This window comes from Phalacrocorax carbo, chromosome 5 (assembly GCF_963921805.1).
Source record: "Phalacrocorax carbo chromosome 5, bPhaCar2.1, whole genome shotgun sequence".
Taxonomy (NCBI): Eukaryota; Metazoa; Chordata; class Aves; order Suliformes; family Phalacrocoracidae; genus Phalacrocorax; species Phalacrocorax carbo.
Window position 1 is genome coordinate 69227673 of NC_087517.1, and position 24252 is coordinate 69251924.

General features: G+C 48.4%; 1 protein-coding gene across 1 annotated transcript in view; it reads right to left on the reverse strand.

The window, feature by feature from the left end:
• Positions 1 to 5589: 5589 nt before the first annotated feature.
• ABTB2 (ankyrin repeat and BTB domain containing 2) overlaps positions 5590 to 24252 on the reverse strand; it is a 135018-nt gene continuing 116355 nt past the window's right edge. Inside the window, exons 6-17 of the mRNA XM_009510603.2 lie at positions 21214 to 21303; positions 20640 to 20741; positions 18646 to 18742; positions 17458 to 17593; positions 15371 to 15597; positions 14404 to 14582; positions 13291 to 13396; positions 13077 to 13179; positions 12322 to 12412; positions 10475 to 10543; positions 9423 to 9536; positions 5590 to 8035 (exon numbers count right to left, since the gene is read on the reverse strand). Coding sequence (XP_009508898.1) covers positions 7838 to 8035; positions 9423 to 9536; positions 10475 to 10543; positions 12322 to 12412; positions 13077 to 13179; positions 13291 to 13396; positions 14404 to 14582; positions 15371 to 15597; positions 17458 to 17593; positions 18646 to 18742; positions 20640 to 20741; positions 21214 to 21303 — 1512 coding nt within the window. The 3' untranslated portion in view covers positions 5590 to 7837. The remainder of the gene's footprint in view (positions 8036 to 9422; positions 9537 to 10474; positions 10544 to 12321; positions 12413 to 13076; positions 13180 to 13290; positions 13397 to 14403; positions 14583 to 15370; positions 15598 to 17457; positions 17594 to 18645; positions 18743 to 20639; positions 20742 to 21213; positions 21304 to 24252) is intronic.

Below are 24252 nucleotides of genomic sequence, written 5' to 3' on the forward strand. Positions count from 1 at the left end.
GGAACGTTTTGTGTTAAGGTTGCCAGGAGATCAGCACTGTCACACCGACACCTGGTCTTAATGATCTCTTTGGGCCAGCTGAGCAGGCAAGCCACTGAACTCCCCAGCTCTGCCTCTGGCAATAAATACGTACCAGTCTGGAGTTGGGCCTTTCTGTGCCTGTCAGACCCCAGAGGTTTCAAAACCGGGGAAAACCTTTGACCCTGGAATGTCCCTGTCCGAAACCTGAGTGCCCTGGTGTTGGAGTTCCAGCTTCCCACCCTAGAGGTTTGGAACAGAGACCCTTGCCTACAGCTGATACGCAGCTGCGTTACATTTACTCATAGAGCTCACAGCTCCTTTTTCCAGCAAATCCTTGGAGAAACGGTTTCTTCCTAGGTAAAGACAGTATTTCTTCTCTAGGAGGCTGTTTTATGAGGCACCTATATTAAGCGTGGGTCTCGCACCGCCCGTGCACACCTTTGGTTAGCAGGCTGTTACCTGAGTCAGTGGCAGGGGCGCATCCCCCATGCTGGGGCGGGCACCTGAGCCCTGAGGAGGGAGATCTGCAGCTGCAGCCCTTCAAGGCATCATGAGGGGCCCCGTTATCACCCAGCTGTGTGAGGGAGCAGCACTGGCAGCCTGCAGGGGTGAGGTGGGGGCTGGCTGCCCTCCACCAGCTCTGAGGAAGTTGTGAAAGGAGGAGATATGGCAGGCAAGAAGCGTGAGGTTCTGCAGAGCTGCCCAGGAAGTCTTCAGAAGACAAGGTGAGTGTGAATTCTCTGTGGTTTTGCTGTTGTTATTGTTAAAAATAGGGATAGTGGTGGAGAGGGGTGAAGAGCTACAACCCCGTGCTTTGTGGGCCGGGCTCTGCTTGGACGTGCTGGCTGGCGGCTGTCTGTGCCTGTCTGGGACCCGGGAGACAGCCAAGTTGTAGGGCTGGGGGTGTTGGAGCAGGCTGGGGCAGGAGGGGCCGCAGCCAGCGCTGGAGCCCTTCAGGGGACGCTCTCCGGCCAGGTGGGAGGAGAGCAGCTCCGGCGAACAGGAGTAGCGTGGCTGGGCCTGGAGGCTGTGCTCCAGCCCAGGGGCTCTGCAGCATCGAAACCGCATTTCCCATGGATGCCTGTAGGCCCGTGGTTTTCTCGCATCTCGCTTAGTTCAGTGCAGAAACCTCTTGAGCTGGTCGCATTTGTCTGAGGGATGGTTATTGTAATAAAAGGGGGGTTTATGGATTGTTCCAAGCCGGTCACATCCTTTAGCTATTTGAGGCAGGGATAACAAAGATGTGCTTGAAGTGGTGGTCAGGTGAGGAACCGGCATCAGGTGGTTACTGACGGAGCGTCATTGGCTTGCTCACTTCGTATGCTTTGCTCGGTGAGGTTCATCTGTGGTTCAACAGGCCGCAAGTCAAAGCCCTGAACTCGTTTAGAGTCCTTTTAAAGCGTTTTGAAACTTGGCACTAATAAAGCAGTAGTTACTTCAGATTCTGACCTGTGCAGATTGGTAGATCTGTTCACCCAGGCGTAGTGCTTTACCTGCGCTGGGTCTTGCTGTCTAATAGGTGACAGTATCGGAAGGCTTTTTTTTATTGCACATTACTTCATGCGCTAAGAAAATGCTGATCGAACTCCCTTAAAACGTAGCAGTGGTGCAAGTTACAATGCATGTCTCAGGAGGGCTGTTAAACTCGAGTTCTAATAGGCTCAAAACTCACGTTTAAGAGAAATTTTATTGTAGAACACCCATGTGCTGTTAGGGCTCAGAAATTGGTTTGTGGTTTTTAATGGCTAAGGTGAGGATCAAGTGGCCAAGAGGTTAAAAAAAGGTTCATATTTACAAGAAAAATATGTCAAAGTGTCTGTTTGTTTATAAGGCCGTGCTAAATATCTGTGAAACTGTATGAATTCGCCTGTCCTCTGCTGCTGCTGGGACCAGGCCAAAGCTGAGACCTGCACAGCCCAGGGGACCCCCGTCGACACGTGGCTGCGATGAAGCTGCTGCCGTGTCAGCCGTCGGCCAGGCTGAGGTTTCTGGCTGTTGCGGGAAACGCGGCAGGAGTCATGAGAAAACTTTGACGCCTGACTTAGTGGCGCTGTCTCGGGGAAAGCGTGTTGGGAGCGCTCACGATGACAGGCGAGGTAGGAGCTGATCTAGGAGAACATCTAGAGTCCAGTAAGACTTCTTGTAGGCTGGCTGTAAATCAAGGTGGAAGATAGTAGGCAAAACTAAACTGGATTCTTCAAGCAGACTGGGATTTTACTATTTAGCTGACATCTTTCTAGAGCTGCCTCCGCTGCTTTCCGAAGGCCGTAGCAATCCTTGCTCTCTTGCCTGTGAACTGGGTGCACTGTACTTGCTGTGAGAGCCTTGGAGGATCTGAGCTGCGTGTGCGCCCTCCATTTCCGAGTGGGAGTTGTATTTGAGGAGGATTTTGCTATTTCTACAGAAAACGCGTGTATTCAGTTGAACCGTTCTTTTTCAGGTTTTCCGTGTACATTTTATGATTCCTGGCAGCTTTTTGGATTCCTCTGCCTGTCTATTGCTCTTTGAACAGTAAAGTGGAAAAAAGCCCTCAGATACTAAAATAAGTAGGAGATGTGGATTTTTATTTTTATTTTTTTAACAAGTCTAGTCAAACCACATTTTCCTCTGTCTGTGCTTTCCATCAGTCAAGCTGGGTTAAAATTCCAGCTAGAGTACGGGCTGGCTGAACGCAATCCAGCAACAAAGCAAGGACACATGTCTTTCTGTGGCCAGAAGAGCACTCAAAATGCCATGCAACATAGGAGCTGAGAAGGGGGCGAGTTCTGTATCCACGAATTTCGGGGTCGGGTTAGTTTGGTCGGTTTTGAGCCCAAGTTTTCCTCTGACTAGAGCAGGTTCCTGGTCTCTCCGTACCCGGATCCCGGCAGATGGGGCTGTGCGAGCCTGGCGGAGCCTGGTGTACCGCTAATTGCAGCGCAGGCACTTGACCGCGGGCAAAGCCAGCTCGGGTGTCCGTGCCGCCTCCGTTCCCCGTCAAGGGGACAGCTCTTTGCACAACCCTGTAACCACATGCGTTAGTGCCTCGGGCCTTGTTTTAAACCTACAAGGTCAGCTTACGGCCTTTTTTTCAGCGCTCCCTGGATCTGTCACGTTCGTGCAGGTTCGCTCTCCTCCTCTCCTGTGCCCGGGCGAGCTGTTCACCTGCAGCGATGGAGCGCTGTGGCTGATCGGAGGGAAGTGGGAGAGCCACGTCTAGCCGAGCAGCTCTCCGCAGGTGGCGGGTAGATGTGACCTCGTTGTCAGTGGAATCATCCTGCTTGCTTGGAGAGCCCTGAGCGATTTTGACAGCTGGAGCGAGCTGACCTCTGCGAGGTATCCCGGAGGAAGTAAAACCGGTGAAGCTGAGGCTCTTTGCTGCTGCGAGCTGGCTGTCCTTTCAGGAGGGGTCTTGCCGCCCACAGCTGTGTGTGGGTGAAATGAGCTGTCTGGAAAGCAGAGGTTGGTGTATTGGATAAGGGCAGCGCGTAGAAGGGGCAGGAGGGCGTATGTCTTTTCCATTTGGCCATTGTGCTATTGCCTTGGGAGGTTTTTTTTGCTTCCACAGCTGGATTTTTGTTTGACTGTGTCACTACTTCTCTGTGTAGTCTCTGAATCACGAGCCTGTCTCTTGGTAAGGGCCCAAAACGACAAGCACCTCGTGGCGTGCGTTTTCTAACGCCTGCGTGCTGTTAGCAGGCACGTGAAGGCTGAGGATGGAGAGAGGTGGCGACGGACACGCTTCGCCTTCTGCCTCAGCTAAACATGGAGACCGGAGCGTTGGGCCAAATCCCATGCTCGGTGTAGCAAGCCGCCCGCCCAGCGAGCGTGGACGCGAGCAGCGAGCGCCAACTGCGCTGTGCGTGAAGGCAGTACTCTAGCCGAGCAGCTGTGAACTGGCCCGCTCGTTTCTAGTCACCAGTGGTAGGAAAATGGACAGCACTGAAATGACCCCAGCTCTCGGGGGCCGGGTGTTGCTGCTTAGCAAGGCCTTTTTTTCCCTGCTGTGCTGTGATTTTTTTCCCCCATCATACAACAGAACCCTTTTTCCTGCCTCTCTTACTTGAGCAAATAGCGCCGACTGCAACATTCTGTTTTCTTTTCTGTGGCTTAATGGATCCCTTATACTCAAAGCCGCCCTTTTGGGGAGGCAAATCTCGCGTTTGAGTCCTCTTCCCTGCCCCAGGCAGCGGTGCCAGCAGCTTGCTGCCCCGGCTCCTCGAGGCAGTCGCCGCTCCCCTCTTTCCCCCGCTTGTGTCCCCTGGGCTGTCCCCGTTTTGGCAGGTGCAGGAACCCGGGTCTGTTGCTCGTGCAGCATTTCATGAGGGCAAAGGGCCAGATAGTAGCAGTGCTCCATTAGCCAGCGCTTGCCTGCTGTGCAGAGGCTTATTGTAAAGCAAAAAAAGGTTTTCTTTTACCCGGAAAGTCACGGAGCACGTTCAGGCAGGTGTGTGAGCTCTGTTTAGTCCCTCGGCGCCATGAAATTATGGCCAGCAAAGTTCTGTGCTTCCCCAAAGCTGGATGAACTCTGCTACGTTACTTTCCAGGGCTCCAAGGGCAGCGCTGCATAAAACAGAGGCGATCTGCAAGTAGTTTAATAGAAATTTCTATTTAATCTACGTCTTAGCGTAAAAGTGCTCCAAAGGGACCGTCAGGTGTTTGCATTCCATGATTCTTGAGAACAAGGCGGGGTGTGCGTTGGTGGGTTTCCAAGTGCGCCTGGCGCGACACAAGAGCCAGCAGCCCTCATGCGCCCGGCCCAGCAGCACTCGCTCAGGTGACGTAAATCAAAGGCTAAGACATGCTTGTGACGGTGGCTTATCATAAACTGCATTGCAAGCCCTGCCGCACCAGAGCGATACGCTGCACGGTTCCCTTTGGTTATGTGCGTGGTGGGAAATTGCAGGAAAGCCGCGATTACGACGAGCTTCTCGGCAGCCAGGTACAGGTTCTGGCTGTATTAAGGGTTTCCTCTGCAACGTGTCGTGAGAAAGCGTTTGAGTCCTCTAGAGGTAGCACCAAGCCTGGAGTCCCAGCTCGGCCATTACCCCCAAACTCGGTAGGGGTTTGCAAGGTTTATGGGGTAACCTTGGGGCAGGGAGGAGGTATTTCTGGGTCGAATTCTTGCTCTGATAGCAGAATTAAACCTGGATACCTCTTACCTCACAGATAAATGCCCTTGGTTGCCACGCTGTCGCATGCCCGACCGCGTGTGGCTCTTTGCGCCGACACGAGCCCGGCTACTGCCGCAGCGAAGCCCCCGGCGCCGCGCCCCAGCCAGAGCCACTCCAGCCTCGTGGGCTCCGAGCGACTCGGAAAGGGAGCGTTACCTGCTCCTCCTCGTTCTGTTTGGGAGCATTTGGGAGGGAGTGAAGCGGACGTTCAGCTTCTGAGGTGTGCTTGAGTCCTTTTACGTTAATAGTTGCTTTAACCTTCCCTGTCTCTTCTGCAGAGAAGAATCCTAGAATTAGGATTTTTCTGGAACACTACCCTCTGCTGCTTTTTGAGGGAAAGCAGGTGAACTTGCGTCAGCTGGGGAAAAATGCAAGTTAAACACTTTTTTTTTGAAGTAAGAAGTTTGCGCCTAGGAGGGGGAAATGCCCTTGGTTTGAAGGATAACATTAGGTGTATATATCCCAAACCAAATTAAAGATGCTAAAACTGCAACTGCCTTTTCCACAGAAGCGTCGTTAAATATGGTTTTTCTCATTTTTTTTAGAAGAGCAGAATAAATAACAGCAGCTGTGTATTTTAAAATTACGTTGTTAATAAAACCCTGATACATTTACATAAATGACAACATTAATGTACAATTAACAAAGCGTTGTAATATTACAGCAACAAAAGAGGACCTACGTATCTGTACAGATAGCTGGAGCAGCTACTTGAAAATATTTTCCAAGATAAAGCCTTTTGTGGTATTTTTTAGGCAGACCAGTGATAATTTTGAAGCACCTGTATGGCTTTCTGATAATAAATAGGGTTATTGAAGCTGGTGATCTTCAAAAACTGGCTGTGTCCCTAAAGCACAGCTGGCGCGTGCCCTGACCAACGTGCCTGTCCGCGTACCGAGCCCAGGTGAGTCGTTCGTGTCCTTGCATGCAACTCGCCTCTGCTGTAAAGCCCTTAAGAATGAGGCGATGTCAGATTTGGATGGGTTTGCTGGGAGATGCTGTAGTTCATCCTCCTTCCCTTCGTCTACCTCAACCACGTCTACATCGTGCTTTGGAGCTTGGGCCCAGCTGAGCCTCCTCCTTCCAGTGTGTTTAGTTACAGAATTAATTGTTGAATTTCTAAGAGGCAGTAATTCTCCACTGAGACCTCGGCTTCCTCTTCTCCTTCACCCACCTATAACAAATGAAAGCGTCTCGGGCAAATGCTTTTGGCAGGTGCCAACGAAGGTCAGTGGGAACAGCTGAAGGTCTTTCCTTAAAGCTGTTGCTAAGAGCAAGGTCTGTGTTTTTACACAACTAACCGCCTTCCTACGGTTGGGATTATTCAAAATAAAAAGAACCACACACAAAAACATTGCTTCAGACCCAGAACTGTAGATTGACCTGTCTCCTCAGTCAGCTAGAAGGCGGCCTAGAATGGGCCCTTGTGGACCAGAAACATCTGCCTGCTGCGAGCAAAGGGAAAATGTGAATCTTATGTGAATCTTGGGCATTTGAGGTGAGACATCTGGTTTAAGTGCTGCTGCCTAAGTGTTAGACTGCAGCCTACCTGCAGGAGCCGGCCGGGTGTGCGCTACGCCCAGCCCCTGCTGAGGCAGCCTGTCTGTGGAAACAGCATCCCACGGATGAGGCTGTGGAAGTGGAGACTACAGGTCAGAGCTTTTAATCCCAACTGGCTCCAGGGAGAGGCCAAACCATCAAGCGCTACGTCCCTCAGACTCTGAGGGAGATTTTTATTGCTATTTATGCTATTGGACACTTTTTCAGCATAGTGCTAGCTCCTGCTACACCTGAGTCTTTTAGAAAGCATCTTTTATGGTGTTGGGTCTCACAGATAATGTTCAGAAACAGGTTTTTAAGATGAAAGTGACTGGGACTATCAAACCTTAATAGCGAAAGGGTAAACAGTCTTTTTTTTCCCCTCCTCAAAATGGATCCAGATTAACAGACAGTATTAAAAAAATAAACCAATTCTCCCCTCCCTGCCCCAGCTTGGTTCTTCATATTGGGTTTAAAGAGTCATTTCAGAGTTGGTATTAGTTTCTACTCAGCTTTGAACATCTACAAAATCTCTCTCTCTCAAGGTGCAAATGGTTTGGGGGGAAAATTTATGTTGGAGTCTCTTGACAGTGTAGAGACCGGTGTTTATTACTACAGCGAAGTAGCTTGTGCACACCAGCCTTTGCGCTCAGGCAGGTGACTCGTCGGACGGGCAGTGGTCCGTAGGATTAGGGAACTCCTCCTACGCAGCCTTTTTACAAGTAAAACACCTACGTGTATGAACTAGGTGGCCATTGTGGTGTGTAGACAGACGTGTAAGACTACAGGTTAGGTGTTGGGCCTAGGTAAATCGCCTCGCTTCTCTATAGCCCTGCATTGTGCTTGTGTACATGGCAGCAGTGATGGTCTCTTCGGTTCGGGTTCTCCGCTTGCACCCGCAGTTCGTGGTCGCGCTGTGACAGTGTTTCTGTGACAGTAGTAGCACAGAGAAGCCAGCTCCCGCTCCGTCAGTGGGACGAGGCACAGCACCCTTGCCTAGGGGGTATCTGTTGCAGGGGACGTTCAGCAAGATCCGGAAGGCAAAGAGGAAAGCCACAGCTTTGCCTGACGACGCGTCCCCGCGCAGTGTGAAGCAGCGCTCCTGCCGCTGCCTTGTTCCTGCCTCACACCCTGGAGGTGACGTACACGGAGTGCAGGCGGCCGGCCAGGGCTGTCTGCAAGTCCCGCAGAGGGTCCAGGCCTTGCACTTTGCTGTTCCTGCTGTAGATCAGCTGTTTGAAGGAGTCCTGCTCTAGAAGAGAGCTCATGTGCTTGAGGAAGAAGCCTTCGCAAAAAGAGGCTAGTTCAGGCGCGTTGTGAATCTGCGGGAGAGAGGGAGATTGATTAGCCTTTTCTGTATGTCGCAGACCTGAAGGACATGCCTGAGCCTCTTCTCGTTTCTAGTGTGTTTCCCTTTGATGTTTTCTAAGACAGAAGAAGGACGGTAATAACAGTAGAAAAGCACTGAAGGTAGGACCAGGGATGGCTGATAATTTCTTTTGGTGCTTTTTGCGGGCACAGGTGTGCGCAGGGAGGCGTTCAAGCTCTTTAATTCCTTCCCCTGATGGCCTGCGCTCCTGCCTCTTCCTCTTAAAGGAGCAGAGCAGCTGGCTGCTGACGTGGCCAAGATACCTGTTTGGCCGCGCAGGCGGGGAGTTCGTGTGCCGTAGCGTGAACCGCTGCGCTGCCAGATGGCGCGCACAGCTCATGGCGGTAAGAAGATGGTTCCCGGGATGCAAGCCTAACTCCTAGAAAAAGGAGCTGAATGTAGGGGAATAGGAACGTGACACTTCTAAAGCACGTTAGGCGGATTTCTGGCTGTGATCTGGTTCCCTTTGCTTCAGAACCAGAGGGGGAAGCTCAGTAATAGGAGGACAATGAAACTCAAGGTCGGGATTAAGCACTGTGCACACACGCGCACGCGCAGAGCTGTTTCTGAGGACTTTGTGCAAAGAGTAATTTAAGGAAAATTACTAAAGGACAGTAGGAAATGCTCCCTGCCCTCTTTCTATCACTGCATACTGTACATTCTAGGTCCTGAAAGAAACCAGCCCGAGTTCTGTGGAAAAAAAATGGCCCAGCGTGAGAGGCAGGAATCGAAAAGGATCGGTGCGACACTACCCACGAAGTAAACAAGCCTGTCGTTACCAGCCCCTGCTGTAGTCTTTCTGCTTGTCTTTAAGGGATCTGCTGCTGCGGACTTCCAGGAGGGGCAGAGTGTTTCTTCGTGATTTAATTGATAACATGGATTATTTGCTACAGAGGCGAATATCTGTGTCACACAAAGGAGTACATGCTAGTTCTGGAGCTGTAAAGAATATGTTTTAGCAGCAGGAGTGCTAGGAAAGGGTTTACTTCTTAGCTGCTCTACTACTATCAGTCGCCCCTGCTGCTCTGAGGATTTGAGCCTCCTGGGCTTTGCTGGACGATGTTGCTGTATCAGCCAGCTAAGACGCCTCTCCCCTGCTCTGTAGGGACCTTGCATCAATTTCATACATGATTGCTTTAGACAAGAAAACATACTAGGGCTGTGCAGGACTTTACAGAGTGGAACCTGAATACATCTCCCTCGAGGCTGTGGTGGGGGTAGAGGTACCAGCACAGCAGGTGCCCGCTCCGTGCCTGTTGTATTTAGTTACCAAAACGAGACCGCAGGAAGCATACGTGCTGTTTCATCGGGATTCTTAAATAAGGCGGTTTGGTGTGTACCTTTGCATATTTATAGATGTTAACAGAGTTCTCCATGCTGATCATCTGGGCACAGAGGATTTCACAGTGTCTCTGGAGGCCGTCCAGTTGAAACAGGCTGGCAGCCGACAACAGCTATCAAGACAAAAGAGAAGCTATTTGAGATCATGAGCCTTGAAAGGCTTTTAGGGAAGGGAAAAGGACAGAACCGGTGATTTCCTCTCTTACCAACCTCCGACTCCCTGTTTTAATGGCTGAGGCCTCATGAGAGCAGAAAGACCGCTCAATGCCTAGCTAAGGCGACCGGCAGATTGCCTTTCTTAGCAAAAATATGCTTCTCCTGCAGGAAGTGCTTTTGTGCTACCTTCTATCACCATGATGTATGAGCTCCGGGCTGCTCAAAGCTCCCTCTCCTTTCCTCAGAACAAAATAAATAGTTGTGTGTAGTCTTTAGCTTAAAGCTTTAATTTCACCAGACTACTTGTGACCGAGCAGCATTATTGTAAAAGGGCCCATCTGTAACACAGAAGTGCTCTTAGTCCAGTCTTTGCAGCACCATCAGCTGCTCTGCAGAAGTTCAGCTTGAAATCAGTCGTTTCTCTACAATCTTAGACTTGAGGATCCTAGAGATCCTTTCCAACCTTAATAATTCTATGATTAATAATTCTATTATCTCTAGCCCCTTGGTGTCTGGCCTGCTGTGGGCACCAGAGCTGCTGAATCAGCTGCGCCGTTCCTGTGCCCCAGCACGAGCGCAGCACGCCTGCTTCCTTCTCCCAGGACAGAGGGGACGTGGTGCAAAGGAGGCTCCCACCCGCCTCTGGGTACCAAAAGCACTGTCATGATTTCCCTCCCTGCTGCTGCCTCCCCCCATCACAGCATCTCATGGACGTAACAAAACATGGTCGGTAGCTCTTTATTTCTGAGCAAGTGTTTTGAAACTTTGAAATGGGCTTAAAGTGTTAAGTATACTTTGGGATCGGAAGCTTCCTCTTATAGCTCCTGGATTTTGCCTTTCGAGCTCAGTTTGCGCCCCAGTGCACTTGGCAAGACTTAGAAGACAACACTCTCACCTCCAAGATATCACTGGTGGGAATTTCCATAGATTCTGTTCCTCCATAGTATAAATACTGCATCAGCATCTGAAATGGGAAGAAGGCCAGGCATGAAGCTGTTATCACTGAAGTCGCAAGGGGCTGTGAATGGCTGAGCAGATGGGAATCGCGCGGTATGCTGGCTCTCGCCTCCACTGTTGGCTTTTTTTTCCCCTAGTGTTGCAAATCTGCTGCTTTCTAATACTCTTCTTCCTTGGGCTCTGAAAAGGGCCCTGTTGAGGATTTTAGGCCGAGGGTGACAATGTGTCTCTGAGCAACACGAATGTCCTTGTAAAACAGTTCCTTGGATCCGGTTTTGTAAAGCCTTGCAGGCTGGTCGCACGCAGAGCTGCCAGCTAGCTGGAGCGCTGAAACTGCTGCGCCGGGAGCATGTGTGTCTCGGGGACCTCCCAGCCACTTGCCTCCCCTGCTGTGCTTCTAATCAGCTTCCAGCCCCTCACCAGGGCCAGAGGAAAGGACCTAATTGTTTGCAGGGAGAGCAAGAGGCAGCTTCTGCTCTTTGATCTACATGTGCGCACCCCCAGCTAACCCAGTGCTGTCTTATCTAGGGAGCGACTAGATTTGGTGTTGGAAAGGGAAGCCGTTCCAGTGTCCTGGGTGCTGTGTGAGAAGGGGTGGGGATTGCATGCTGTGCTTACCATTTCTCACTCTAGTGGTAATAAAACTAAGCTACTACTTTTAATATTACCTTATTTGTATAACAGAATTACGGGGGAGCAAAGCTGCTTTCCAGCAGAGCCCTGAGCAGAGCGCAGAGCTCTGGTGGCTCAGCGTTCTCCACACACCATAACTGAGATTGCTGCAGGATGCCATCATCTCCTTACCTTGTCTGATTTTATTTACCATCAGATTGTGTAATTCCATGAAGTATTTCACTGATTTAATTCTTTTTGATTTGTTGCTCTCTCCAGAGAAGCAAAAGCTTAGCTTTAGAAACCTTTTGATGTAAAAATGTTATTAAGGAGGCTTGTTTCAATCTATTTTTTCTGTCGTGGCCTGAGCTGCAAAATGTGGATGTCATCTATGCAACGCAGAACTTGTATAGCCCCTTGCAAGCAGAGCAAATCTGTTCTGGTCAACTTCATTCCCTCTACAGGCAATGAGGGTCCTGCGACCAACAGCTTTGCTGTGTCATTTGCTTATCAAAAGAGAAAAAGGAAAAGCCTCAACCCTGCAGTGGGACAGTTAGACCGCCTGTTCTGCGCTGCACATTTCCCTGTTCTGTACCTTTCTTCCAACTCTTATTCCAGCTTTCCAGATCTGCATTTCACTTAACTACCACACTTCACTGGCTTGTTTTTCTCCTTGGGTGTGTGTTAAGTAACCTGCTTTCTCTCCATTGTGAATGAACCTCCCTTCGGTCCATTAAATATAGAAACATCATAAAAGCAAAGTGCAATTCCAACTTTTGAGCCACTCTTGAAAGGGACACCGCTGATTTCTGATCAGCTGATTAGGATTAATATGAAGCCTGACAGTCTACGTGCTGTAAATAAATCTACTTTTTGCTTAGCACAGCCTGAAAATGGTATCTTAAAAGTACAAAACCACTTTCAGCAGACAGCCAGTCTCTCCGGCTTTACAGAAGGGTCAGCTGCCTAGGAAGGGAACAGGCTGGAGGTTTCTGCTTTAAGGTTGGTCCTGGCTGAAAAGTTTTGTCAAAGATCAGAATACTCCTGAAATACAAGTGCGGCGAAATGAACTCCATCTCTACTTACACATTACCTGCGATACTAAGCCTTGGCCCTCTTGGCTTCCAAGTACGTGAGAAGGTGAAAAGAGTAAAGCAAGGCAGAGTTACATACCTTGAAAATATTGTATTTCATATCGCTGATTTCAACGGTCTTGCTGCCATGGCTGTCGTGTTCTGTTTTATTGGTCATTAGCGTCTTAAACCTGAGAATGGTTTTAACAGATCTCTGTATTAGTGCTTCACATGCTCATTACCTATTGACAAACAGCCCAAGGAAGGGGAAAATAAAGATGCTTCCTCGCTCTTGTTTGCAGGTTGAAAATGGAAACATTTCTTTCAATTTAGTGACAGTTCAGAACTTCAGGGACAACTTAACCTGTAAATCGCTTGGCTCTGACCCAGTCCCACCCTGTAACAGTTGCAAAACACTGTTACTGTGCCAGTAACAGAGAAAGGAACGACTGCAAGTGTGCCAGGTCAGGGGTGAGAGTTCCAGGAAATCTGGAGCAAGCGTAGCTCTAGCTAGCAAACCGTGAGAGGGGGAAGGGAGGGGCGGTGGGTGGCTGGATATGTACACTCCAACTGCAGCGCAGGTGTTTTGGGGTAGTTACTGGTCGGTTAATGTCAGCAGAGCTCTGCAAACCTCTAACGCATACAAGGACTGTCTAGAAAACCACATCTTTACTCTCTTACTATTCTTAACAGTAGCAAAGATGATGTGGCTTGGTCCTGCAGACCTGAATTATGGTCTGGAATCGTGCCCTTAGCAGCTGCCTTACTGCAAAGGGTGACTGGCAGCTCGTCACACAGACGAGAGAAAGGAAGGTTTGGGCCTTCAGTAACACTTAGCTGTGGAAAGCGACTCACCTGTTAGATGCAGTCACCAGCAGGACTTTGTGTGCGTAAAATAGCTTTCCTTCTACTAAGAAAGTTACATCAGACATTTCTTTATTGTTTAGAAAGTGAGGATCTGGTAGGGTAAGAAAAAAGAAAAGGAGGGTCATTATTTTTTGAAACTGTGGATGCTTTAAAAAAAAACCAACCAATGACAAGAATGTCACCGTTCAGGTGAGAAACTTACCTAGCCGAGCTGGCAGTGTCTTTCGGATTTCAGGAATGCTGGGTATCGGACTGCTGCCGTAGCAGTGGGTGAAGATGGAGGCAAGCTGCTGATTGATAGAGTCGTTCTGTAAGGAGGGCGGAACAGGAATCAGTGGGCACTCTGTATCGACCAGGTTTCAAACGTGCCGTGTAACAGTTCGTCTGAGGCTAATAGCGACTGCACCCTACAGAATTACCTCCAAAGGGAGGGACAAGCGCGCGGTCTGAACAAGCAGAATGCTCTCGGCAACAGTTGATGGGCCAACCTCTGTCAGGGGAAAGAGTCCACCAGCAGAAGCTCATCCTTCCACTTGCTCTGTAGCACGTAAGCCCCCTCAGCAAGATTTGATTCATTATATTAGCTCAGTGTCGGATACCAAGTTCCAGTTCCTAGTCTGCAATTGGTTTTAGTTAGCCAGTTTTATCTCTTCCTTTTAATTTAAAGGACACTTACGGTGTATGTTGCAGTGACCAATTATGGGGAGATCAAGAGCTGTACATACTCCTCAGCTTCCCCTGTTTGTGCATTTCAAACGTATCCCGCCTACAGTCAGAAGGCAGGCATCCCCCTCCTCACATGGAGGACAACAGCCTCTTGGAGGAGAACGTGGTAGAGACCGAGCGAATTTATCTGCAAAATGGGACAGCTAAACTATGTACCATGGATCAAATCCATTCTAGACATGCCTTGAAAAGCAAGGGGAAGAAAAACCAGTCTCAGGCAACCTTTAAATAAAAGGAAGAGGTAGAAGGAAAATGTCGCTGAACAAAGGCATTGTTCAGAGAACTCCTAGAAGACACTGAGAGAACCTGAACTGCCCAGTGCTGTACTGGTAACTCTTCCTCTTACATTCACATCATTTCAAAAGCCAGTGGCTGAACGGGCCTTTAACAGAACAGCTTTCACGTCTGCTGAAATTAATGCCTTTGCGGGCTGGAAATGAACTGAGCTAAATGCTATCAGGGCCGTTCTCATACCGTAACTCATTAGGGACTTCGCACAGGCATTCACGTGTGCTTGCTGTGCGCTACCTTCTCCAATAGCAAAAACCAAACCACTTGATTTTGATGCTGTTACAAAACTCATAATTACTTTGCTGGTTCTGAGGATGTCAAACATGAGCTGCAACCCTTCATTAACCAATTCTTCATTGTAGTCCTCTTCCTTAATGGTGACGAATTCCCGTAAGAGGGTCTGTACGACTGAGTAACGGGACTGGTAGAAGGTTGTCCGTAGTGACTCGATCCACACGTGGAGCTTCCATGGGACTCCTGTAGCCACAGCAAAAAGGGCAAAGATGATGATTTGCTGAAGCACCTGTGAGTAGATGGTTCCGCTGCTATTACTAACACTTAGCGGCACTGAACTACATCTTTACACGCGCCCTAACAGCTGATACATTTTTGTCTTACTATTAAAGGTGACTGAACTGGGTCACTGACAGATTAAGTGCTGTATCTACAACAGCAAAGGATTGGTACCAGGACCAGAAGTTGGAACTTTCTGCTGATTCTAAGGACCAGAACCTCCCTATTGTGTATTTAAGCCTCTCGATTAGTTAGAACTACAAAATAAATTTGAACTGAATCCATGAGAAAACCCAACCCTATGCAAACATGGCGTGAGGTCTTTTCTTCTGGTTACCTGTAACAGTCCAGACACACAAGCTTCAAAGCTTCTCTTTCCTACCTTCAGAACAGATCTGCTCTTTCACCTTAAATGACTGAATCGCTGATGTTCTCTTTGGTTTTGAGACCAGCCTCTTTCTTTAACACTGAATTTCAGGTGTCAGAGTATCTGAGGAAGGGACGTGGCCTTTGCTGTTAATACTTGGGAACAGAGGATCCAGCCAAAAGTAAGGGACATCCTCGATCAGTGGGAATTTGCAAAGAATTGTGAGGAGCCTTAAACACTTTTTAAATTAAATTAGACAGCTAGTTTCCCATAAGCTTGGGATAGCTTTGCAGTTGGGTTTACAGATTCTTCTCCAAGTGAAAGGGGTAGAGGAAAAAGCTTTTAACACCTTAACAGTGCACAATGCTTAAAATAAACACCTTACCAAGTGCTCTGAGCTCCATGGTGATGTCTACGTAGCCGTGCTCAGCACTGTAATACATGGCCTCCTGCAGAGCCTTCATTCTGGTTTTACAGAGCCTGACTTGCCCCTCGCTGGAGCTGCCCTGGCTGGAGGTGTCACTCTCCACTCCCTCAGCTAAAATCTCCTCCAGCGAGAGGACATCTCCCTTCAGTTGTTGGGGCTGGGTCAGGAGCTTGCGCAGAACGTTCCTGAGGAGGAAGAAGAGATATCACTTATTAATAAATGAAATATCAACAATTCAGACAGGGCTATGGTGAGTTGGGTTTAGGGATCTGGCTTAGGAAATAATAATTTCCTTCCAAAAGACAGACAGCTGGCAGATACGGAGCAGTATTTAAAACGCTCGTCCTTCCCTATTCTGTGTTCCACATTGAAATTGATGCCCTGGTAGGAAGGGCAAAAGAATGGAGTATGCTCGGGTACCTTAGTGCTACCAGGGCGTGTTTCAGAGTGTCAGGGCAAACTGGTTTGTACTGCAGTCCATACTTTGGCATAGAAGCACGCTTCCTTCCGCCAGACCTCAGTGTGGTAACATCTGAAGCTCTGACGTAAGATTTACCAGAGAGCATCTGTTAGAACCCTCGCTGTTTTCCCAAATGCCCATCTCCAACCAATTGTTATGTTGTTTTAGTCAGACTCGCTTCCTGTGTCAGTAAACAGAAACCATTAAAAAAATGATATTTCTGCATCACCAAATCCAGGGAGAATTATTTTCGCTTTGGAATTTCACACAGCAGTTGCAAGGAGGAGGCTTGCTTGTTTGTGTCCAGCCACTTTAGAAAGCTTGCCTCCCTGGTGTCCTACAGGCAGCTGGAGCCATCTGCAGCAGTCGCTCCCCATCCCAGCATGTCCACCCGAATGCTCAGCTGTGACACTGAACTGCCACTAGCTGGTGCTCTCTTTGCACCCACACTACTCAGTATGAATTAAAAAAAACGTTAATTTTGTGCTTTAGGATCACCCTGCCCTCTCCGATTGGAGAATAAGCCTTCAATTTCACAGTTTGCACGGTTAGAAGTTGCAGAAGACTGTGGGAGGAGAACAGAGCTGGGAACAGAACCGTGTTTGTGTAGTTCTGCACTGTAAATAACCGCATTAGGCCATTCCAGCTTTGCAGAGTTTGGGCCTTATTTGAGCTTGGGATATTTTCCCCAGCGTATCCAGATGTGCGATGTACCTGGAGGCGCAGTTCTGGCACCGCTGCAAAGCACAGCTGTGTTCAGCAAAGGTGGTAGCTACTATTTGAGATGCTACTGGAAGGGCCAGCTGTACTGCTGTAAGACCCTGCGGCTCACTCTCAGCCCATCGACACGGGCGGTTTCAGGGCTGTTTTAATTGGCTTGTTACGCTAACATTTTCTTCTGGGAACAGAAGGATTTCTGGATGAGTTTGTAAGTAATGTCTTATTTCTAAATAACTACCCTGAAAACAGGGTTGGAAAGCTCAGGTTGGCTCTTCAGCATTTTAATGACTGATCTCTTGGTCAGCCAGCTGAAAACCAGAGGTGCAGTCAACCCAATTCTGCTGCAGATTATTTCTGCAGTCATTAATGCAATTAGATTCTGTCTCAGAACACGAACCACAATCTCATAAGGTGGAACTTAGTCTGCTCACGTGTGGCCCAGAACCAGCTCCTCACCGTTAGTGCTGCAGAGCTAGGCCAGAAAGTGAGAGAATAAGAAAAAGCAAGCAAAGATCTCTCTCTTGTATTTTGTGCTTTTGACTAAAATATAATCCCTTTCTTTTATCAAAGTTATAGCTGCTGAATAACAAAAGCCTTGCATCATTTTTTTCTCAAAGGGATGTAACAGAGAGCAACTACGAGTTTAAAGAATCTTTTGGTTCCCCAAAATGCTCAAAAGGCGCTACCTGCGTCAGAATCGGAATAGTCTGAGAAACTGCACTGCACTAAAACCGGGTGCTATCGGCAGAGTCAACACCACGAGGATTTGGGTATAGGACACACAATACAAAGTCACATAAAAGTACCTACAGCGACAGCCTTTGGCAAAAAAAAAACCCTGTTCTGAACACGACTGGAGCTTTACCTGTGCCCGTGTGCAGCCGAGTGACTGAAGCAATTCATATCTTCATGAAGCGATGAAGACACACCGTTGACTTCCAACATACTCAGGAGTGGGTCGGCACCCCTGCTGAGCAATAAGCTGACCAACTCGTAGTTCCCTAGGGAAAAATGGAGAGAAAAATAATGGTGATTCCATGTCTATTACCTCTTTGAAAGCATACAGCGTAGGACTGGTAACAGACTGTACCAGCAACTCTCATGCTACCAAGGCTTTCAGAGCATCCTGCAAGCATGCACGAGGCTTTGTAACATCTCCGAGAGAGAAACTGAATCACAAAGCACTTAAAGAACACGCAGCTAGCCAGAGGGAGACTGAAAAGAGAATTAAACTGGTCTGGCGCTTCCAACACGCACCAGCAGAGATGTACGCAACCAGCTAACTAGGAAGAGAGTCTTGGCCCTTCAGCTGGTGGATGAGGTTAACAGAGAAGGCTGGACGGGCGCTGCTCTACGCTGCACGTGCTGACCACAGCTTCATAAAACCACCCCGCAGACAAGTATATCGGTGCAGTGTTGAAGAACACTTTTAGGCTAGCCCAGACTCGTTCACAGAATGCTAAACTTGTCTCATGACAGTTAGGTAGAAGAAATGCAGAATTTTACTTGTATTTAATAAATTAATAAACCTAATTTCTTTATATAGCAGTTATTTTTCCCCAGGCTGAATTGAAACTTGTTAATTTTTGCATCTGGAAGTTATTTAGATCCAGGACATGCCTAGACTAGACAGTAGCTGGTTTACGTTTCTCGACAGCGCCCAGCGCAAAGGAGTTGTTTCAGTCAGCTTTACTATGGGGGCTGCTGCGGGGAGGTAAGTGTTGGGCCTAGGTGCAAAAGCAGACGCCCATTTAGTGCCCATCAGGCTCTTGCCACGTGACGACAGCTGGTAGTCGCTGCCAGCCCTGACGGGGATCCTACCAGTGCAGGAACTGTAGCGTGCTAGTGTTTAGAAATGAAAAAAAAAATGCTGACTTTTTGGTAGCCAGCTCACCACGCCACTCATCGGATCTCTCCTCTACCCACAGTACCTTAGAATGCCGTGCAAAGTGACTCCTAACACGTTTTACAGACACCGGACCCGCGCGTGAACCGGTTGTGGTTATTGTGTGGTAGCAAGAGGCAGAGTGCGCTGAGGCTGCGCTGAGCTTACCTGCTGCTGAAGCCAGCTGAAGCGGAGTCTCAGCGTAGTTGTCTTCCCCACTGTTAACGGCAGAGCCCTCAACGTGGGCACCAGCATCCAAGAGCAGCTGCAAGAGGCACATGAAAGACACGGAGTTGAGAAAAGAGCAATTCAGAAAGACAAGACAGAAGAGGCTGTGTTCGAAAGGAAAACCAGTAGATTCATAGGGAAGAGCCCATGCGCACAAATGGACCATCTCAAAGGCTAAAGCAAAATACCTATTGCAAGCCAAATTTCTCTCGCGTTTCCTCACTCAGCCTAGGGCTAAATTCTCCGCTTGAATGCCAATCCCGAGCTTTCGTATTTTCTTTTGCTTTACGGTGCTTTCAATAGCGAGTTTGTGCTGGAAAGGTGCTCAGCTGGCAGCTTGGAGGACATCACCTACTATTTTTATTAAAATCTCCTTTATGAACACGGTTTTGCAATTGTAATTTCCCAATTCTAAAGAGCTCTGCAATCAGAGCTTCTCTTCAGCGCAGGAAGTCCATCCTATTTAGCTTCACGCTGCGCTCAGGAAACGGGGTTCCTCCAGGGAATTAGCCCTGGAGGCCAAACATACCTCGCCGAGCCTGCGTGAGGAGGCCCTGGCAGCTGCAGTGATTTGCCACACACAGAACCTGCTTTCACTGAACGCACCGAGCTGCTCACAAGGGAAATTACCCCCCTCGCAGATGAAGGCGAGAGGGTTACAATGTGATGGGGACCCTTTATGGCCAGGTAGGGCTGGCAGACGGCATCAGGGCACCCAGAGCACCGCTTGCAGGTGCAGGCTGGTGGGCGAGCCCTGCCTGCGTGTGCATCCCCAGCGCTCGGCTGCCGGAGGCTCCTGCGCTGGCCGTAGGAGTCCAGCTGGCTGTATTCCATGCGAGCATTGCATGGTAGACCTTAACTGGAAAGGCGATTTTTTACTCCGATTTCAGCAAGAGCTGGCATCTACCCTTTTAATAATAGTTGCCAAATTAAAAAAAAAAAAAAAGTATGCAATCTTTAGAAGTTTTAACCAAACTACAAGAAACAAACACCGTGGGTAATGCAGTCCATCAGGAGCTTTGATATGCTTGGCTGCATCTCCTGAGAGAATCACGCTCTTATCTCACACGTAAATTAAAGCTGTCCGACCTCTGTAATGCCAAAGGCTGCCCTGGCAATTTGCCAGGTGGCATCTCATCTTTGTAATTATTTACAAATGTACACAAACAAAAATGAGCCTGCGCAGCCTTCATTCGCCTACATATTCCCGCCCCCTTTAGCAGAAGGTAAATTAAATTCACCAGCAATTGATTATCTCCTGTGATGAGTCTTGAATTTCAGGTAGGGTTTCCAGGCCTCCACCCCATTCTGCTTCCCCCCCGTGTTAACTCCACAGAAAAGGGAGCAGGAAGGATGAGAGAGGCTCAATTCCCACGACAGCTTAAGTCTTGTTCACGCAATTCTCAAGGATGATAAAGGAAGTTACAGATGATTTGCTGCCATTAGAGCAGAAATCGGCATACACTGAGTTTTTGCACATGTAAATGTATAAACCAACTAACATCTGATGTCAGAAAGCATCCTGATCAAGCAGTCTACCTGTAACCACTCCACACGAAGCAGTAATTTATCTAATACCAAAGAAATGATTGTGCAGCATTGCTCTGGAAGTGGTAAGCCTTGGACTGAGACCGAAACCAAACAAAAATAAGGAAACATGCTGGGTTTTGTTATCAAGGCCTCGCTAGGAACTACGCCATCAATTCACAGGTCTGCAAGAAAAGCATCGGTTACATTCTCCTCATTTTCCAAACATACAATTTTTCACTGGTTTCTTAGAAGGCTTCCATCAAACGGCACGTGGAGCCTGCGACGGACCCGGGCACAGGAAGCCTGACGGCGAGGGTGCTGCCCCGCACTCAGCTCGCAGGGCTGCACTTCAGCCCCTCTCTGTCTCCTGTAAAGCTCCCCAGCCAGGGGATTTCTCTGCTTACCTGAACAACAGAGATGTGCCCATGTAGCACAGCGAAGGTGAGGGCAGTCCAGTGCCGGCTGTCGGGATGGACTGAAGGGTACCGTGGAGAGGTGCTGGGAACCTGCGAGAAAGGAACCAGGTTAATTACTAACCACTGCAGTCTCTGTCTGCCATAATCTTTAGGCTTGTACATAACTGGCTTTTTTCTTTTTAAGTGACATCCCCAGGGAATGGTAACTTAGGCCATTTAGAGAACACTGCCAGCACTAGTCACTCTGCCCAATCCCCTGGGCCTTTTTAATGGGCTTATTGGTTTCTCCCAGTGGCAGCTCTTCCAGGAGGGAGGCCCCTTTATCCCCACCCATGCCTATTAGACTTGCCGATGCCAATCATAATTGGAGCCACTGAGCGCTCCAAGAGGTTTTGAAGGTTTTCTTCCCCCCTCCCAAATCCCTGAAGCAATGGGTTCTGAAAGGAGTGGCTTGCTCAGAAGCTTCCAGAAACGAAGCCCTCAGTTGCTAGAAGAGATTTCATAACTGCTCTTGTTAGTTAACAGGTGAATAATTATGGGGGGAATGTCCCCTATTACTCACTGGTATATCTAAATTTGCTCCAGCATCTATAAGCATTTGGACCATGGCTTCATCTCCAGCAGCACAGGCGTACATTAGCGGGGTCATACCCTTCAGGAAAAGGAACAAAAAAGAAGTTACCTCTCTATACCTATCAACAGTGAAACAGTGACCGACAGGGCAAGCTGGAATCTTAACGTACAGAAGAGCGTGTGTGCAGGCGTGCACGTGTGTAGGGACAGCGTGAGCGTATGCTCAAAACGATTTGGTTTCAATGCAGAGCGGGCACAATGCGCTAGTTCTGGAAAGTGACGAGGACAAAACGTCATGGGACAAGATTGCAAGAAGGCAAAAGGGATCACTGAAAATCCCAACCGTGTATTGTCCGCAATCCTTCAGCTTTCTCAAGGCTGCCAAAAAAGAAATACCATTTCTTGGATCATTTGTGGCCAGATGAAGCAAAAGCAGAAAACAACACAAAAATAAAAAGATGAATTTATTTGGCAACTTATCCCCATTGCTAAAATCCTATTTGCTGTAATATTTCAGCATTTCAATCCCATAAATCTCTCTCCTTCTCTCTACTTAACCAGCAAACCATGACGGCTCAGAGATGAATTATGAGACAAATGAGCCTTACTTACAGAGTTCATTCCAGAAGTAGCCAAGGACAGAAAGGAAATGGCCTCGTAAAATCCATTCCTGCTTACGCCCTACAGCCTTACCCCCCCCTTTAATTATTATTGTGAGCATTCGAATTCTTCCCAGGCGGCATCTCTGTGGCTCGCTGTTTAATACTACATCTTTAGAGACGGACACGTATCGTAAAACAGAATTAACATCTCACACCGAGGAGTTCTATCTTTTATCTGCAAAGGTGTCTTTTCAAAACAGCCACAATCCCAGCCTCCCTGCATCTGAGGCAGTTACATTCGCAAAGATGTTTCAGGGGCGGGGAGGGGGATGATGGGTTTGGCTTCTGGGGGCCTCGGGAGGATCCACTCTCATTATAGACAAGTAAACTTAACTGGGAATTCAAAACTAGGGTCTGCAGGCACAAACCCTGCCACAGTCAGGGTTCTAAAACTAACAGGTTTGTATAGACTTAGCTTGCCTTGTTTTCTAATATTTTAAAAATTATTTTTAATATCAGTTTTGCATTCCCTGCTTGTTCCTCAGTACGCAACGGGAAGAACAGATTGTTTTCCTAAACACCTCAAATCCTGCGACACCAGAGCGCCGCTTGGCACCCGCTAGAAGCGAATACAGGGTCCTGCTCCAACCTCATGTTTCTGAAGACACGTTCCGAGTTCTCTCCCTCGCTCTAAAGATACCCCCATGCACATGCGGGTGGAAGGGGGTTGGACACGCTCGCATTCTGGGAGCGGTCTAAACGTGAACCTGGATCTAAAGCCTAGATGTTAAATTAGTCCAACGGTTCTGTCTATTGTAGGATTTACAACAAAAACTGTTGCGGTACTTGCCAGGTGAGAGATGGTCACACCTGGCTGCGATGCCTCAGAGGTGCCTGCCTACTGTGCGCTGTCGTAAGACTGACTCATCGGGAGCTAAAGAAATCAAGATATATAAACTGAGCTTCACCAGGTGCCAGTGGTAAATGTCCTGTCCTACAACAGGACCCAGAGACCTGCTTTCTGTTGCCGTGCCTATGTCTGTTGTCCCAGGTTTGGGTATACTGGCTTTAGCTCTTTTCTTCACAGAAAGGGCAAAAGCAGCTGGCTGTGAAGTTCAGCTTTGGTTTCGTATTCCAGCTACGGCAGAGTCACTGCCAGAGCTTGGATTTAACGCTTCTGTGATGGGTAGCGCAATGGAGGACAGCTGCTTAGCTGCAGAGATGAGTTGCTCCAGAATCACTTAAATGGAGAATTTCAGAGCAATAACATCTCCAGAGGGAGCCTGTCCTGCCCTCCTCCGTCAGTGCCAAAACACTGCTTTTGAGACACGGGAGCAGCATTCTGCGAAGAAGAGAGAGCCGCCAGCACACCGCGACCCTCCTGTTCGCAGTAGGACTGGCTACCGGATGACAATGAGACCATAAATAAGTGACAGCAGAAACTCCTCAAACCTTCCAATGGGTTGCCTACAGAACGCGGGGTCTTTAGGCGTACAAAAGCCACAGAGCTCCCAGTTTGCTGGCTGGCTGAAGAGAGGTAAAAAACATCCCGCTGTGAGGAGTGATGGTCTCGGCACCAGCATCTTTGGTGTTAGGATAGCAAAGCTCACAAAGCAAAATAATCCGTTCTGAGAAAACAGAAGGCCCAAGGCTACAGAAATAGAACTGCAAAAACTTATGAAAAGGAAATTAAAATAAGTAAGCAGCAGACCTTCGTAATATAAATCTGCTCCCTTTAACACTTCAATTAAGTCAGCGTCGAGGGCACCTGGGATGTGATACCCCACCTCTGTGACCACAAAGCTCCTTGTATTGGATATGTAAACGAGGGAACTACATACCCAAATATAAGCCTGTGCACGAGTAGTTTCTGCTTGTATTTGTGCATACATTCACATTTCCTTTAAAACTGCAGGATGGTGGAAAGTACCACGGAAGATGTGCCGGTTTCAGACTTTAGTCTGAAATGCCACTGCAGCAAAATGCTGCGTGTGAGAAACCCTCTCTATTTGAACGTAAGTCCTTCCTGCTGCTGAATATCCTATTGTTTCTGAGACATGACAGCTCATTCTCATTGCTGTGACAGCTATAAGGAGTGTTTATTTGGGAGAGGTTTAGATTGGTTTTATTTTTTAATTAAAAAGGTTATTTAAATTAAAAGCTAATTCAGTGCACTGAACGATGCCCTAGAGAACAGACTCTGGTCTTACTTGATGGGACTGACAGCACAAGCAGAAGCACCTAAAGACTCCCCAGACTACCAAATCCCTGCGGTTCAATGCAGCTGAGCGGGGAGAGATAAAAATGAAAAAACAGATGCATCAGCACGACGAACTTTCAACAAAGCTAATACCGACCGATACCAACAGCACTGGGGTTCTCGGAGGCGTTTCTGATACGCCAGACTGTACTGAGAACGTGTAGCT